Genomic DNA, 16168 nt, shown 5'->3' with positions numbered 1-16168 from the left:
AGTACAAAGCATATGTCAATTAATGTAAATAATTTTTTTCCAAACAAGAAGCTATAGCTTTAAAACAACAATTCCCATAAAATCTTCATTCATCCAACTAAAAGAATTTAAGGTAATGGTTTGACCCAATGAAAAATAAGTTGCCTTAATATTGTCTTTCATTGGGTCAAGTGCTCAAATTTAGATGTGAACCATTACTCGACCTTTTTTGTAATGAAAGCTTTTTTCAATGCAAGACGCAGCACATTAAAAAAAAGAAAACCCAATACTGGACTATATGGAAGATTATTTTAGTTTCTTTGAGGTTTGGACACCAGCAGCAGCAGCACCACAGCCTTATGTTGTAGGATTTTATTTTTTAAATAACCTACAGTTGAGGAAAAAGAAAATTAAAAAGAAACAAAACATGATCAGAGGTTATGGCATGAGCTCGAGAAGGTGGAAAAGGTTACATGGCTGCCACTAACAACATTTTATTTCATACTGGAGTGAGGGGAAAGAAAAAACAAGATGAAAAGTGTTAAAAGTCCATGTTAAAATAAGTCTATTCTTAAAATCTTGACACAATTACAAAATAAAACAGCTTCAATCATAACAGACTGTTTTTGGCAAAGTTGATTTCCCTCACATAACCCATCTGAAACAAACCCCTTTCGCCAAACCCTGAAATAATACATCCTAATAGTGAAATCTTCAAGTAACAGATACAGGAGCTTCGCTTTTTTTCATCTTTTTATGTTTTTTTTTTTTTTTATCTTATGGAAACAGTCATTACACATTAAGTTAAACCCAGATGGAGACTCAAAGCTGTAGGATACTGGAGACAAAAGTGTGGGGGGAAATAACTGGTTCACATTTACACTGGAAACAAGACCCTGATATACAAGCTGTAAAAAAACAAAAAGAGAAAAGAAATTCACATTCTGCATGTTTAAGGAAATATAATTGAAGCTGTAATCCCCTGCAGCTCATCCAAGCATCCTACTTTGTGGTCTGGATATTGTTTTTACAAGAGTTTCCAAACTCCAGTTTCAAAGCGAACAGTTCACGTAAGACTCACTCAAACACACAGCTCTTCATGGTCATATTTCCCAGAAAATAATCACACCTGGTGTACACGTTTCTTCTCCTAACAAGGCGTGTGGGTGTACTTAAGCGATTCTTTGATTTTTCTATTAAAATATAGAATTTATTTTAATACAGGAGGGCTACAAATACAGCAAAACTAAAACTGAAAGGATCCACAAAGCGAGTCGTAGTTGAATACAGTAGCTAGAGGACCACGCAAGTTCAATGTTTTGTCCCCCCCTGACATCCCAGGGGTCCGTTTGTCCAGAGCCCCGAGGGGGGGGGACAGGCAGACAAACAGTAAAGGTTGAGCTGCTGATTCTCCAGTTTCTGGCTTAAAGACCATGCAACCTTGTGTACTTCATTCTCAAAAGAACGACCCGATAAAACCTACAAGATCACAGGTCAAAGCCTAAAATAATAAAAACACAATCGATCAATGAAGAGAGAAACACAAAAGCCCGTCACTGAAATCATGACATTCAGGTCTCCTCTGGACACTACGCTCGCTTCACATCTTTTCCCTTGTCAGGTTCTCAACCTGCTGGAAATCACTGACTAAAAGTATCTATTAAAAGAACATAAAAAGGATGTGGGTGGAGGGAGAAGTAAAATCTCAAACAAGATTTAAAATTCATAGTCTTTTTCAGCCATGTCAATCGCCCAGGCAAATTTCTCACGCTGAGTTTTGTTGTAGATCTTCTCTATCGGGATGCCGAACTTCTTACACCTGAAAAGACCAACATGAAACATTTTTATTTGATGATCGGCATCATTTCAACTACACATGAAGCAGAGTGAAATTCTCCTCTCAGGTTCCTGTGTGCAGCTTCAGTAGTTATATTTTTATGGCGACGAATAGCTTCATCGCCTTAAAGTAAAATAACTGAACAAACACAGGAGGAAAATGCTCATTTTAGTAGAAAACCTTCAGATGGCACTTGACATGGCTTCTGAACTCTTCACATTCAGTCCAAACTGTTGTTGCACCTCTTAAAGCCCTTTCACACTGCGACGCAAGCATTCTCTTCAATCAAAACAACAGATCCCTATGGAGGTTTTCACACCAGGCTTCACCATATCACAGCACAGAGCAACATTTTGGTTTTTTCGACCAGTGCTTCACTTTTGTTCCCCCATCAGCGTGTGATGAAATGACTGACCCAGTTAGATTTGAGCTTTGGGTCAAGTGGTCAAAGCTGCAGATGCACAAACGGGTGAGACTGATGGGGACGAATAGACGCCAATTGTTTTTTTTTTATATTTGGTGTGGTGATAATTATTTTCTGATAAGTCAGTCATTAAAAAAATAATAAATTAATAAATAAATAAATAATAATAATAATAATAATAATAATAATAATGGGCTGCACAATATTGGAAATATATAACTCCCAATATTTTTTATTCTGCGATATATAATTGCGATATGAAAACGATTTCAATTAGATAAGTTGAATGATTATTTGGAAATTTAGATTGATTGGGATGAGTCTGTAGGGGAGTGTATCTGCATAAAATATAATAAACAATCAGATTTACACAAAGCTGCAATGATAAATTGTGCAGGCTTAATAATAATAATAATAATAATAATAATAATAATGGGCGATGCTGTGGCGCAGCAGGTAGTGCTGTCGCCTCACTGCAAGAAGGTCGCTGGTTCGAGCCTCGGCTGGGTCAGTTGGCATTTCTATGTGGAGTTTGCATGTTCTCCCTGCGTTCGCGTGGGTTTTCTCCGGGTGCTCTGGTTTCCCCCACAGTCTAAAAACATGTGGTACAGGTGAATTGGGTGGGCTAAATTGTCCGTAGTGTATGTGTGTAAATGAATGTGTGGATGTTTCCCAGAGATGGGTTGCGGCCGGAAGGGCATCCGCTGCGTAAAACAAATGCTGGATAAGTTGGCGGTTCATTCTGCTGTGGCGACCCCAGATTAATAAAGGGACTAAGCCGACAAGAAAATGAAAGAATGAATAATAATATTATTATTAGAAAAGAATTGCAGAGAAAAGGGATATGTTTCATTATTTAAAGCAGTAAGCATTACAGCTTTAAAGTGAAGAACCAAAGATTTAATGGTTGTATGTGTGGATGTGGAAGGGGCATTTTAAAAGCCTAAATGAAGAAATTAAAATAATAATAATAATAATAATAATAATAATAATATACAAGATACATGTATATTATGGAGATGATTTATAATGATAAAATTATTTAATACACACACGTTTTTATAATGTGCAAAAAAGTAAAATAAAATTGCAAAAAGCAACAACTAAAACCAGCTGATGCCCATGTTGACGAGCGCAGGCGTGATTCAGAAAGCATCTTCAATTAATTGGAAATGAACAGACATTTCTACAAATCATTATGGAAGAGAAACATGCAGGCACTTTGTAGTGCACATCAGGCATGGGATGATAACCGGTTTCAAGGTTTAGAAAAAAAGTCAAGATTTTAAAACGTTTTGTGTTTTACCATTCTGAGGATATGTGTAAGCTTGTGTTTGTTTGTTTTTTGTTATTTACATGTTTTTCACAACTATTTTATTTAGTTTTTAAGGGCAACCTTATCTCCAGCAGAAAAGGAACCTCCACATCATAAGCTACTGCTCCAAAAGGTTTTAAATGTTTCTTAAAATAAAATATATTGTGTTAAATGGGGGAAAATTGTTGTTTTATACCCAGACATTTAAAAACAACTTAGAGCAGTAAAATCACAATACAGTGATGTTTTTATCAATACCATCCGAATCTTATACTGGCCCATGCTTAATCTTATAATTTATAAAAGCAGTATTATACAGTGTTATTTTACATTTGATTATTACGTTTTTGTACCTGAATTCTGACCAAATAGAGCTACTTTAGGCATCTGCTGAAATTGTATTCACATCACAAATTTTTTCAAATCAAATGGATGCGTGTACTGTACAGTGGTGATCTCACCAGGCTACAGAGATGCGTGGGTCCAGGTAGTTGAGCTTTGAGGTCCCCAAAGCGATCTGCTTGTTCTCCTCACGGTCAGTGGCCTGAACCTCCAGCTTCATCAGCTGCTCCTCCACCCTCTGAAGCGCTTTCTTCTTGGCCTCCACAGCTCTGCGTTGCCAAAAGAATCAACATTAAAGCAGCATACAATCACATACGAATGCACAATGAGCGACGAAGAGGCCAAATTCAGCTGGGCGCCCTTCAAGCAAATATTTTGACACTCACTTCTTGAATCTCTCATCTTTGCGTACTTTGGCATCAGCCTTGGCACCTTTCAGCTCTCTTTTAGCTTCAACAAGCTGCTCCTTCTTTGCGTCAATCTGGTTTTAATGAACAAGTGAATGCGGGAAAGGCAAATATTTAGATGGTCCAACAGACCCTGCGCTAACAAAGAAATACCAGCATGAAGACAACAATAAGGACAAGGTCGCCAACGTCTCATACCTTGGTCTGAAGATTCTGCATGGACTTCTCAAAGGTCTTGGGTGGTGCCCTCTGGTGGTTACACAGGATGGCTACTGCTCGGTTGGCCCGATTGTAGGAGAGGATCTTCGCAGGAACATTATCTTCAGCTAAACAAACACACAAGCGTCACATATGATGCGTTTCCAGCAGCTCTGCTCAATCTGGAGTGAGCAGGACTTACAGTTAGTGAGTTCGTTCAGCTGCTGCTGTAGTGTGATGGAGGCGTTGTAAGTACGGAACACTTTAGCCGTAAGGCCGTCCATCAACTCCTGAAGATGCTTGTTCAAAATGGATGTCTGCAAGATGGTTTACAATTAATGTGATGCATTCAGAATTAAGATTTCCCTCTGCATCCCATAAATAACAGACTGGTGAACGTGACTGCTTACATTGAGACGGTCAAAGAGGTCATCCTCCGGCTCCTTGTCCTCCACGAAAAGCTGGAGATTTTTGAAAACCTGTAACATTTAAAAGGGATTTTACACAAAAAGCAGAAGCAGAACACACGACTATGCTAATCAATAGCACTCAGATGAGAAGATTTCAATTTGTACGCGGCACAGTAAATTGGCGAACATTTGATTTGCACAGAGCCTTTCACAAACTCAAGGACAGTTGCAGAGCACAAAAGACCACAACCCCAAACACACACAAAAATTGATTGCAAGCAGCAAAACCTGGCATAAATTGATGACTGACAAACAAGACGCAATGAACATTGAGATGCAACTAAATGAGTTGCGCAATCAGAGACAGACCATCACGTAGACCTGAGGAAGATTACAACATCTAGGTACACCTAGAAGCATCTACAGCCTGTGTAAGACAATCAAAACGTACAAAAAAATAAAAAATAATATCTGGGTGACGGAGGTCTTAAGTGTGTGCGCAACAGCATAACAATGGATCAATTCAGCTGAGTATCGTGGTGCTAGACCGTGACAAGCTTTAAAAACTGTAATTAGGACTTTATTGCATGCGATTAGTAACCTGTGAAGTTGCTGGCGAATGGACTTTTTGGTTTAAGGACACGGGCGGCAGAGTTTGGGATATATTAGCTCTGTTCCAAAACCTAATGAGATGCCTCAGGCAGCATCTTAACTGAAAAGGAACCTCATAAGTGACTGATTTGGAACGCTCTACATCAGCAATCTGCGCACCACACAAGAGCACGGCGGACCTCTGGGTAATCTTTTCAATATTGAATCAAGCGTTTATAAATCAACATTTACTCTGCCTCATCCACCATCTCGGATAGACTGAACTTTTTGCAATTCCTAAAAATAATTGTACCTGTGAAGCATACACCGAACTTTTTCATACATTAAATGCATTACTGATGACATGTAATGAAAACACCCAATAAAAAGAGGGTTTACGTTACTAATCAGCTTAAAGTTGAATCATTTCAAAATCAACAAATGAAGATTTTACATTTTAAATGCAGAGAAGGGAAGGAAAAAAAAAAAAAGTTAACAATTTTTCCAAATAACACTGGTTTAAATAAATAAATGCACAATAATTAAGTGTAAATTTTTAAGTACTAGCATTTAATATATGAACCGATGTTTGTATGTGATTCAGTTTTGAAGATTTCATTTGGCACTACGTTTCATTTTTGATCCCTTCACACCTTACAATATTTCCTCTGTAGGCAATTCGCTAGATATTGAAACAGAGCAAATGTAATACAAGAATAAAACAAAATCAAATACTTACCCTCTTCTCTACAGGGACCTTGTTGTAGTATCTAATGGAGTCTTTACCAAGAAAGTCAAACTCCACCACATACTCCTGGCCGTCCATCTCTGGATGCAGACTGAGATGCTCCACTCGAAGTGAGCAGCAGCCCACTGTGTCAGCAGTCTCCCCTTCCTCCTTTTCATTACCTGCTCTCAAAGCCAGCTACACCAGAGAAATACAGAGATTCATAACACCGTTCTGCTTTTCAGCTTCTGCTCAAAAATTTCACAGCAAACGTACACCCATTGAAATGTTAGTAACTGAACCAAACGCTTTAAGTGCTTTTAAAGAGGAATTCTGAATTAACCTATTCATCACATGCTTTCAGGGTCATGAGCCTGACATGAAGGATATTACATTGAGCCATGCAAACCTTGTCAATGAAGTAAAGAGCAACAGCACGCTGTCTGATCTTCATTTCTTTTGATTTCCAGTCATCGCGGTATTGAGTACGGATCCGATCCACACATTTCTTCAACCGACGGGCTGTTTCATATTTCTGCCAATCCTTCTCTCCCTGTAAGAAAACAACATGAGGTTCGCACTGATATTAAAGGTCTAGCCAACACTGATCATTTTCTCAGGGCATTAAAAAGAATAAATGAAGACTTTATTTTTATAAATTAAAAAAATAAATATCAACACTTAGCAAAGACTAATTTATTGGCAAACACATGCTTTTTAAATAATTGCTTAAATAATGGTTTCCACAAACAGCAGCAAAACATTCAACACCAATTCAGAAAGATTTTCTCTTATTTAAAACTATAAATACTGCACAATATCAGATTTCGTAAAGTAAATTAAAAGATAGAAACAGATTATCATTTCTGAAACAGTATGAAAAAAATTTAACTATACTACATTTACTATTCTTAAACAAAAACATGAGAAAAATAATTGGTTTAAATCAGCTCCACATAACTTTACAACTTATTGTAATGACATAGTGCTAGTTTACCTTGATCCTCGAACTGGGGTTCAGCATGATGTATTTGATGGAGCCTTGGATGTTTTCGGTCCAGGACACCAGCCATGTCACCTTGTTGTCATGACGTACCTCCTTCCACTTTGTCCCGGGAGGTGGTGTAGGATGTTTTGAGTCCCTAATAAGACAAAAGAAACTGATTAGAAACATTTTTTCTCCACCAAGGGGGTGGTGTTGGGCTCCAATGAATGCTGCTTACTTGCTGCAGTTAACTATAATGTCTTCGGGTCGGATACGACGCTTCAGCATGCCCATTTTGGGATGGTCACCTCTTCCACGGAACAAGCCTGGAGGCTCAATACGAAAGTTGGCAATGCGCTCTTTGTGATTGTCCATGACACAGAAGCCATACTCCTGCAGAATGCGTTCGTTCTCTTCTTTGATTTTCTGATAAATGAAATTTTTTTTTTTTAAACTGTGTCAGTGAAATATTATACCAGCAGAATGATTCCTTCATTTAGATCTCCAAACTTACCAGTTTTTCTTCTTTAGTCATGGCCTTCCTGGCTTCAGATTGAGCTTTGAAATATTCACTCATATTAGAGAAGTCACACTTATTCAGATCAGTGATTTTGGATTTCTCTTCAGACGTCATTTCCTAAAACGACAAAATCATGAAGGATTAATTAAAAAAAATAAATTAATTTAAAAAAAGTTATAGTTATAAAGTTAAAGTTATATATATGATTTTGTAATAAAGCAAGAAACACTACTTTCCAAACAACGTTACCTTCCTCCAATCTTTAAAGAAGTTTTTACGAAAGATGTCCTTAGTGGTGTACTCGTGGTCCAACATTTTTGAGAAGAAGGTGGCCACCTCCTCTGCATTTGGGCTGAGTTTCATATGCTTCCCTGGTGACAGAACGTAAAAAAAATAAAAACCATAAAACCAGATTCAAAACAACTGCAAGAGAACGGAATCCATCTTATCAAAGTTACTGAAGTCTCAAAATCTGAACATCTCATGCAACGCCAATTAAAGACAAAAACACAATGTGTGCATTAAACATTAGTCATGTTCATGCAAAGAGAAAACCTACAGTAATTATGCAGCTAGTCTTATAAAAGTCTTTTTTTTTAATTGTTTGAAGATCACACAATCCTACTCCTGCTTCTTTGACAGTTTTCTTGAGATGGCATCACCCCCCCCTCCCCCCTCCCCCCTCCTCCATGCACTTCAGGAGAACCATTAAAGGACATACCGTCATAATAAAACTTGACATTGCTGGGCATAGGCTCATACGGTGGTGCAAAGACAGGTCCTTTGTGTTCCAGAAACTTCCATTTCACTCCATCTGTGTACCTTTCTTCCTCCCACCTAAATGGTATGAACAAGCACAAAGAGGAAAGGAGGTAAACCAACATCCCAATGCAGGCAACCAAAATGGATCTGCAAAGTGCCTGAACAAGGACACTTGTGATCTGCAACATATCCCCGAATAAAATCAAAACAGACTCAAGACGAGGAGTCAGCCTACAATTACTTGACCATCAGAGGATGTGAGACTAACCATTTCCACTTCTCTTCTGGCTCCTTTTTTGCCTTTTTCTTGCCATCTGTGGCAACTTCTCCTTTCTTGTCTTTTGTTTTCTTTTTGGGCTTTATGTCCTATGGCAAATCAAAAGATTCAAATTACTGACATCTTGGAGAGTGTAATCTGAAGAGATTAGCCAATAACTTTATCGGTTTACCTCTACCTCCTGTTTCCGTTTCTTTGCTTTCTTTTCACTTCTGTCATCCTCGGTTTTAATTTTTTTGGGTTTGTAATCACCACTGAATGAAACAGAACAAAACGTCAAAATGCCTTGCAACCACACACACACACACACACACACACCGTTCAGATACCACACAATCACTGTCCCCATTTGCTCTAATAGTTACCATTTTAAACAAAGATTAAGTGAGCTTTCGTGACTACAGAGGATTGCAAGTTTGTTTTAATGTCACAAGTGAGTTCAAGATGTCCTGTAAACACAATGTCACTTACTCGTCATCATCACGCTCTCTCTTCAGAGACTTCTCCAGTTTAGGAGAGTGATAGAAGTCATCGCTGTCAGGTTCAGACTTAATGTGAGGGCTGTGTAAAGGATGAAAAACATTATTCGTTTTCTCGCTCACATGATCAAATCTGAGAAGCCTTTTAAATTGGCTCAAGATAAATTCATGTTTCTAATTATGTAATTACATCCATTCTGATGATCCTAAAAGGAATCATATCATAAAGAAACTCTTCTTTGATCTCTCTTTAGAATGAAAACATACAGCAACTCTCAGAACTCCAAACCCCTCAGCATAAGGGTGATTTCCACAACATTTAAAGGTTTTCTGTTTTACCACTGTCATTCATTTACATGACTTCAGGATTTTGGGTGGTGTCAAAGCACAAGCACTTTGATTGGTGTACACTACAAAAAGAGATGGTTATTACGTGAACCATAATAAGTGGCAGACTATATTTTCTACAGTATGTAAAACTACTAGCATACATTACACTGGGATTTTCATATTTTTGTATGGATGCGTTTTATTTTTGGCACACTGCGCTCAGGTAAACATACATCCATCAACTGAAATCTGAAACCCAAAGCATAACAATCTGAATCACTAATTTTCCCCTATTATAGATGTCAATAGCTACTGGTTCCCAACATTCTTACATATTTTGTGTTATTCATTCTTTTCTTTTTTCTTTTTTATCTAAGACATTGAAGCACTTGAGTTATTTTTCACTTTTGGGACAACCAATGCTTTCATTTGAGTGGCTTGTTTTTTTGGACAGACGGTTTGTTTAACTTTAAAGTTATGACCCATTTAAGGGGTCTCTTATTATAGTGTAACTCATACTACAGTTGCATCATTTACAGTCACATTAAGGGCTCACACTCACCTTGCGAATCCATTCTGTTTCTCTTTTTTAGGTCTGTCATCAGAAGACTTGAGGAAGGAAATGGAAAAACAGAAAAAGGTCAATAACAGCACTCAATATTGTGTGAATCACAAAAGACTATTTACAACTCCTCCAGAGCCAGAGGATTGAGCTCAGATAAAACCGCTGCAATGTGAAAGTAACCGAGGATTCTGCCCACCCTTTCCTCCTTTCTCTTCTCTTTGTGTTTGTCCTTCTGCTTGTCTGAAGATCCATCTTTGAGCTTCTGCCTCTCTTTATCTTTATCTCTGTGCTTTTTTTCGGAGGGGTCCCTGTGTTCGCTGCCAAAATGCAATAAAACATGCCGTGATCTAATTGCCACAATGGCCTGGTCCATCAACAAAATCGGCTCCAAATAGATGATAGTGTTTACAAAGGAAGTTGCAGTAAAGCCAACATTCCTTCCTGTGGTCTGAACCCTAAAGGCCACACCCTGCTTATCAAACACACTCCATAAAGAGTAAACTGGGCTATAAACCGCCTATATATCTGCTGTAGGACAAAGTAGGAGACGTCATACCTGTTGCTGTACTTTGATTTCTCACGTTCTTTGTCTTTCTTGTGGTCCTTGTGTTTGTGTTCTTTGTCCTTGTATTTATCTTTGTGTTTGTGAGAATCTGCCAACAAAGAAATTAAAGATTAAGTAGCACATTCAAAAAGGAATGAACACCTGGCAACAAAAAGTATGACCCTGAAACTGGAAAAACTCATTCAAAAGTGCTGCAAATCTTAGACTGCATACAAAGCGATTTGATTCAGAAAGACGTACCTGTACACTGAAATTGTTTTAGTTCTATAGGTGATCATAAATTAAAACAAAAAAAAGGAATAGTTCATATGGAAATGCTACAGGAGCAGATCACACACCTGGATGAGAAACGCATTTCAGAGAAACCTGCGTGAGCCTGCCAGACGCTGAACACCATTTACAGACAACTGGTTTGAAATAAGTACAGCATGACACATTTTGGGTTGTCCTTGCCCGACCCACTGCAGACACATTAGTCACACCTTGTAGATTTTGGCACTTTACCTCTTGAGGTGAAATGTCCAGTTTTCACTCTCAGCTATGTATGGTGTTTATAGAGGGCCCCATTCTGCACAGGGTCCAGCTAAGACTGTTTACTCTAAGAGGACTATTGCTTTAGGAAATGTGTAGGTTGGTGGGCCGGATTGGGTTACAAGAGGGCCAGGCAGATCCTACTGACACTGTAGCGGACAGTGAGAAAGCTGGAGGTGTTTTATAACAGGCCTCCCAAAAGGCAAAAGCAAAATGATCTCCCTTTATGTTACAAAAACTAAAAGAAGGAACGAGAGTTGTACAAGAGTTTGGAATCCAAGCAAACTCAAATGTCATCCTTTAAGAGCACAGAAACAATGAACCTCAAGTTACAGTAAGATGCATTCAAGCATTAAGAGGGACAGAGTGCTCAGTTAGGACATGAAATCAAATCCTTTATCTTCCACAGTACGCATGAGCGCACTTCCAAACCCCTGAAACCATCTAGATGTGTATTCTTAAACTCTTATTTAGGTGTGCAGTAATCAATAATTGTGGCACAACCTTCTCACCTTATTTATACATTTTTTTTTTAAACTCACTCCGCTCTAATCATTCATTATGTTCGTTTTGCCCTTCAGCAAAACACATGCACATCTGGGACTGTGAAAGAACTTATTTGTGAACTGTACCCTCTAGTGGACAAGTTCATTGTCAGCAGAACAGTTACATGCTTAAAAAAAAGAAAAGAAAAAAAAAAAACACACACACACAAAGTAATGAAGATGGAGCCAATATAACTGATATAAGCCATCTGACAAAAAAATATGGTAAACGCTGGGTAAATGAAACAAATAAACAAGTAATCTTTCATACTAAAATTACTTAAAAGTACATGCAAATCTAATGTAAAAACAGTCCCTGATCTTTATTGAGGACTGATGGGATGTGTTATTAAATATGTAATTACAGTTCAGATTCATTTATAATGCATTGCAAGCAGGCAAACATTGTGTGCAGATACGGACACAAATTGCAACTTAATTTGCACGCTGTGTTATTAAATGGTCTAATTTTATTAGTGAGAGACACTGGTTTTACTTTTTTTAAAATTTCATATACTGACAACCATGTTGTGGATGTTCAATGAAGTGGCATGGTGTGAACAAGCAGTTCATGTATTACCACAGCGATGGTTAAATGCTCAGAAACGCTCTTATGGAGGAAAGCAGAATATTTACCAGAAGTGTCATTCTCAGAGTAAGAAATGGGGAAGAAGGGAGGGGAGAAAAGGGTAAAATAAAACTTGAAATTAAAATAAAATTAATTTTATGAGATTACCTGCATAATTACTGTAGGTTTTGTTTTTATTTTTTTGGAAACTCTGTGGCATTTTTAAAACACTGAAGCAGAAATAATTTGCCAACTTTCATATTTCCCAGTTGGCCACAAAATTAATTATCAAAGTGCAACAAAACAGCACAATGGCTGGCTGTCAATTTCAGCTGTGATCATGCTTGGAAAAAAAAGGAATGAAAAAAAAAAAAATAGAAAAACATTTGAACTTTTTTTAAAATCTATATTCGAGTATAATTTTTTTTAAATACTACTACTAACTGCTACTTAAACATATAATAGGCAGTGACCACAAAAATGTTACTAATGTACTAAAGGCATATAAAATAAAGTGCATTTACAGATTACACACTTGATTATTTGTGTTTGTTTAAAAAAAAAAAAAAAAAAAAAACAAAGAAAAAGAAAAAGTTGTTAGGGCTGCACAATACATCATTTCAGCATCAATATCACAATGTGTGAATCTGCAATAGTTACATCGCAATTCATGCAATATTTAGTCTGGATTATAGTTGACCAAACTTATACTGAATTCTTTCTTTTTTTTTTTACATTTTTGTCTTGTTTCTAGTCCAAATGTCTACATTTCAAATCAAAAACAAGATTTTACTTGTACCACTGACTTAAGAATGTTTAGCTATTTGGACTAGAAACTAGACAAAGCAACAAAAAAAAAAAAAAATACATTTTTTGCATTGTGACAATTCCATTTCTGTAACCGAATACTGTTAGCATCCCCAGAAAAACGCCAAAGAGCCATTCAAACATTCATAATATTTATATAAAAAAATAATAATAAAAAATAAATAAATAAATCGCAGAAGAATAGAAGATCGCAATATCAAGTTTTTCCAATATTGTGCAGCCCTAGTTGTTATCATTACACAATCAACAACCCTTCATAGTCTAATTGCAAGCACTACATTATTAAATTAATTTTCATTAACATAAAAACAATTAAACTGTTCATAGTGCATCAAATAATTATAAATAATATAAAAGAATTAATATATTTTGAACTAAAATGTATTAAAAAATGTCAATTAGTTTTCATTTCAAGGTTTCATTCCCACCTCAAGTTAACAATACCTTGTCATTGTAAAGTGTTATGGGCCTAAAACGTTTACAGCCATTTGGTGCATAGACAAAAGAAATGTGTCAGATGTTAAAAGTACTTTTGTTCATGGCATGCCAAGTTAAAACTATAAAGAAATGGGAACATGTTTTTATTATAGGTATCATGTAAAACAAACAATTTATAAATGTCTCTGAATGGCCATGTTTTGAACCTGCATGACCCAACTGATCTCACCAATGACACTGTGAAATCAGGTTTAGGTCCAATGAAACCCCACAGTAGCGGTTCGTTTAAGTTTACCAAATCTGAATGCAATTGTTTTTTGACGCATATTTAATTACAGCACACATCATGGCAAAAAACGTGTATCATTGATACTAGATTACTAAATAATTACTTACTGATTTGATTTGTGAACATTTGTTTTATTTCATCACATTCCATCGATTAAAGATGTATTTGAGGTCGAAACGTTTATTTTGGTGCGAGGATTCAGAACAGGTCACCCACGTTTCTCAATCCTTCGCCTCCATAATCACGTCGATGTGCACTTAACGTTCACTACACTCAGACCGCTAGACAGAGAAAAAGAAAATGGCGCAGAGACTAAGTCCTCAACCCCCAAAACCTCATTTTCACAAGCCTCGTTAGACCATTTTCCGTCTTCCAAAACCGCCCAAACGACGGCAACTGACAAATAATCTCTTTCTCTTTCGAAATAGACATTTTTCGTTGATTTTAAAGCATCGTAAATGCGTTTTGTAAGGGCTCAATGTGAACAATAGGCGCTTGTCAGTGAGCGAGAGGGGACTTAGTCTCTGGGACGCCATTTCTGTCCTTAAAACTAACTGGTCGTCAAGCAAGCGTTAGAGGTTTAAAACGTAATAAATTGTATTTTAATCACAACGTGGCGATTAGACGAATCCCACTTACCATTATGTCTGGATCCCGAGTCGATCTGCGGAAAAACAGTGGTGTACAGTTAATGTTAAATCGTGCCATGTCAATAGGCTGCTAACTTTCAACTTGATGCTAGTCGGCGGTTAGCGCTCAAGCTAACAAGCCTGTTCATAAAACAACGTTTAAATACCACCGCTGCGGGGGACAGAAGAGCGTACAAAGTTTGTATTCCCAAAATGAAGTCTTTGTCAGGGAGCATTATTATAAGAAAAGCGGCAAATGACAGAAAATACTCCATTATTACAATCAAAGCCGACTTCCACTGTCTATTAGCTTAGCATGCTGGTGGAAAACTGCCGCTGCGGATGGAATTTAAACAGCCGAGCTAGTGACTACAAAGCATCAAGAAAGAAAAAAGATAACTGACAACCATAAAGCACAAACAGTTTACCTGGGAATCGTTGTGGGAATGGTCCCCACTCATTTCTATGGGTCTTGTTTTTAAAATAACACAGTTAAAAGCCTGTTAAAATAAAATGCCGGCGAGGAGCAGTGGGCAGAATGAAGAAAGACACAGTTGTGTAACAGACCAAGCCCGAATTTCAAACCACTGCGCATGTCAGACGCGTTTAAAAGGATAAAAAAGGCGTTTTTCCTGCGCCTGACTCCGCCCACACCGTGTTCGCGCACGGCTCCCCTCTGTGACGTCACTCCAGACTTACTATGGAGCCACGTGGTGCCTGTAAAGAGAGATTTGAAACAGTTATAACAACTATTATTATAATAAATAATAATTATAATCACAATAGTAATAAAGTAGCGCTACTAATAATAGTAATACATTAATTATAATATGCTTAATATTTGATTAACAAATATCCACATGTGAAAGTGCACATCACAAACATTTCCAGTTAATCTTCTGACAGACACTTTTGTTGAAAACCACTTACAAATGAGAACAATAAGTAATCAAAGACAAGGGTTTTCAGTCTTTAAAAGACCCTCATATATGAACATTCTTGTGTAAGGGACCCCAATGCTAATGTAGGTTATGATAAGAAATGTTTCTGCTTTGTTATATAAGACCCAATTTTGCTATATTTATAATATTGTAGGTATAAAATATTAATTGCAAAATAAGACTGAAAAAAATATTTGTTTACATATTTTAATCACATGATTTTTATTAGTATATACACGCACAGGCCACTTCATTCAGTTCACCTGTTAGTACAGGGTTGGACGCTCTTTTACTTTCAGAACTGCCTTAATCCTTCATGGCATAGATTCAACAAGGCACTGGAAACATTCCTCAGAGATTTGTTCCATATTGACATGATAGCATCATGCAGTTTCTGCAGATTTGTCGGCTGCACATCCATGATGCAAATCTCCTGTTCCACCACATCCCAAAGGTGCTCTAGTGGGTTGAGTTCTAGTGAGTGTGGAGGCCATTTGAGTGCAGTGTTTCTTTTATACTAAAAGACATTGCATCACCAAAGACCACAATTTCTGCTAAAAATCTTCCTTATAGTTCTGCTGAGAGTAAATTTACAGCACATTTTCATTTCTTGGTGAGGTGAACTGTCTCTTTTAGACATGTTTGTTGTATTATGACTAGAGCCAGATGGAATCTGCAGACATTTT

The 16168-nt window shown here is 37.2% G+C and overlaps 1 protein-coding gene across 1 annotated transcript; it reads right to left on the bottom strand.

Moving 5' to 3' along the window:
- Nucleotides 1-336: 336 nt before the first annotated feature.
- Nucleotides 337-15113, bottom strand: top1a (DNA topoisomerase Ia). The gene is made up of 21 exons (XM_056467950.1): nt 14970-15113; nt 14552-14576; nt 10705-10801; nt 10345-10465; nt 10146-10192; nt 9246-9335; nt 8947-9028; nt 8766-8863; nt 8457-8572; nt 7985-8106; nt 7730-7852; nt 7454-7641; nt 7228-7372; nt 6640-6783; nt 6243-6428; nt 4913-4981; nt 4705-4819; nt 4503-4630; nt 4284-4378; nt 4017-4166; nt 337-1798 (listed from the first exon to the last, which is right to left on the bottom strand). The coding sequence occupies exons 1-21, from the start codon at nt 15000-15002 to the stop codon at nt 1696-1698; spliced, it is 2277 nt and encodes a 758-aa protein (XP_056323925.1). The 5' UTR covers nt 15003-15113; the 3' UTR covers nt 337-1695.
- Between the last annotated feature and the right edge of the window lie 1055 nt (nt 15114-16168).

Source organism: Danio aesculapii, chromosome 11 (assembly GCF_903798145.1).
Source record: "Danio aesculapii chromosome 11, fDanAes4.1, whole genome shotgun sequence".
Taxonomy (NCBI): domain Eukaryota; kingdom Metazoa; phylum Chordata; class Actinopteri; order Cypriniformes; family Danionidae; genus Danio; species Danio aesculapii.
Note: the sequence above shows the minus strand (reverse complement) of the source record. Positions and strands in the feature narration are given on the sequence as shown.

What these genes read in the sequence shown, in the direction of transcription:
- top1a (XM_056467950.1), bottom strand. Translation starts at nt 15,002, where the DNA reads ATGAGTGGGGACCATTCCCACAACGATTCCCAG. An exon ending in ATTCCCACAACGATTCCCAG is followed by an intron (nt 14,577 to 14,969) that starts GTAAACTGTTTG and finishes GTTTTTCCGCAG; the next exon opens with ATCGACTCGGGATCCAGACA. An exon ending in TCTTTAAAGATTGGAGGAAG is followed by an intron (nt 7,853 to 7,984) that starts GTAACGTTGTTT and finishes TTGTCGTTTTAG; the next exon opens with GAAATGACGTCTGAAGAGAA.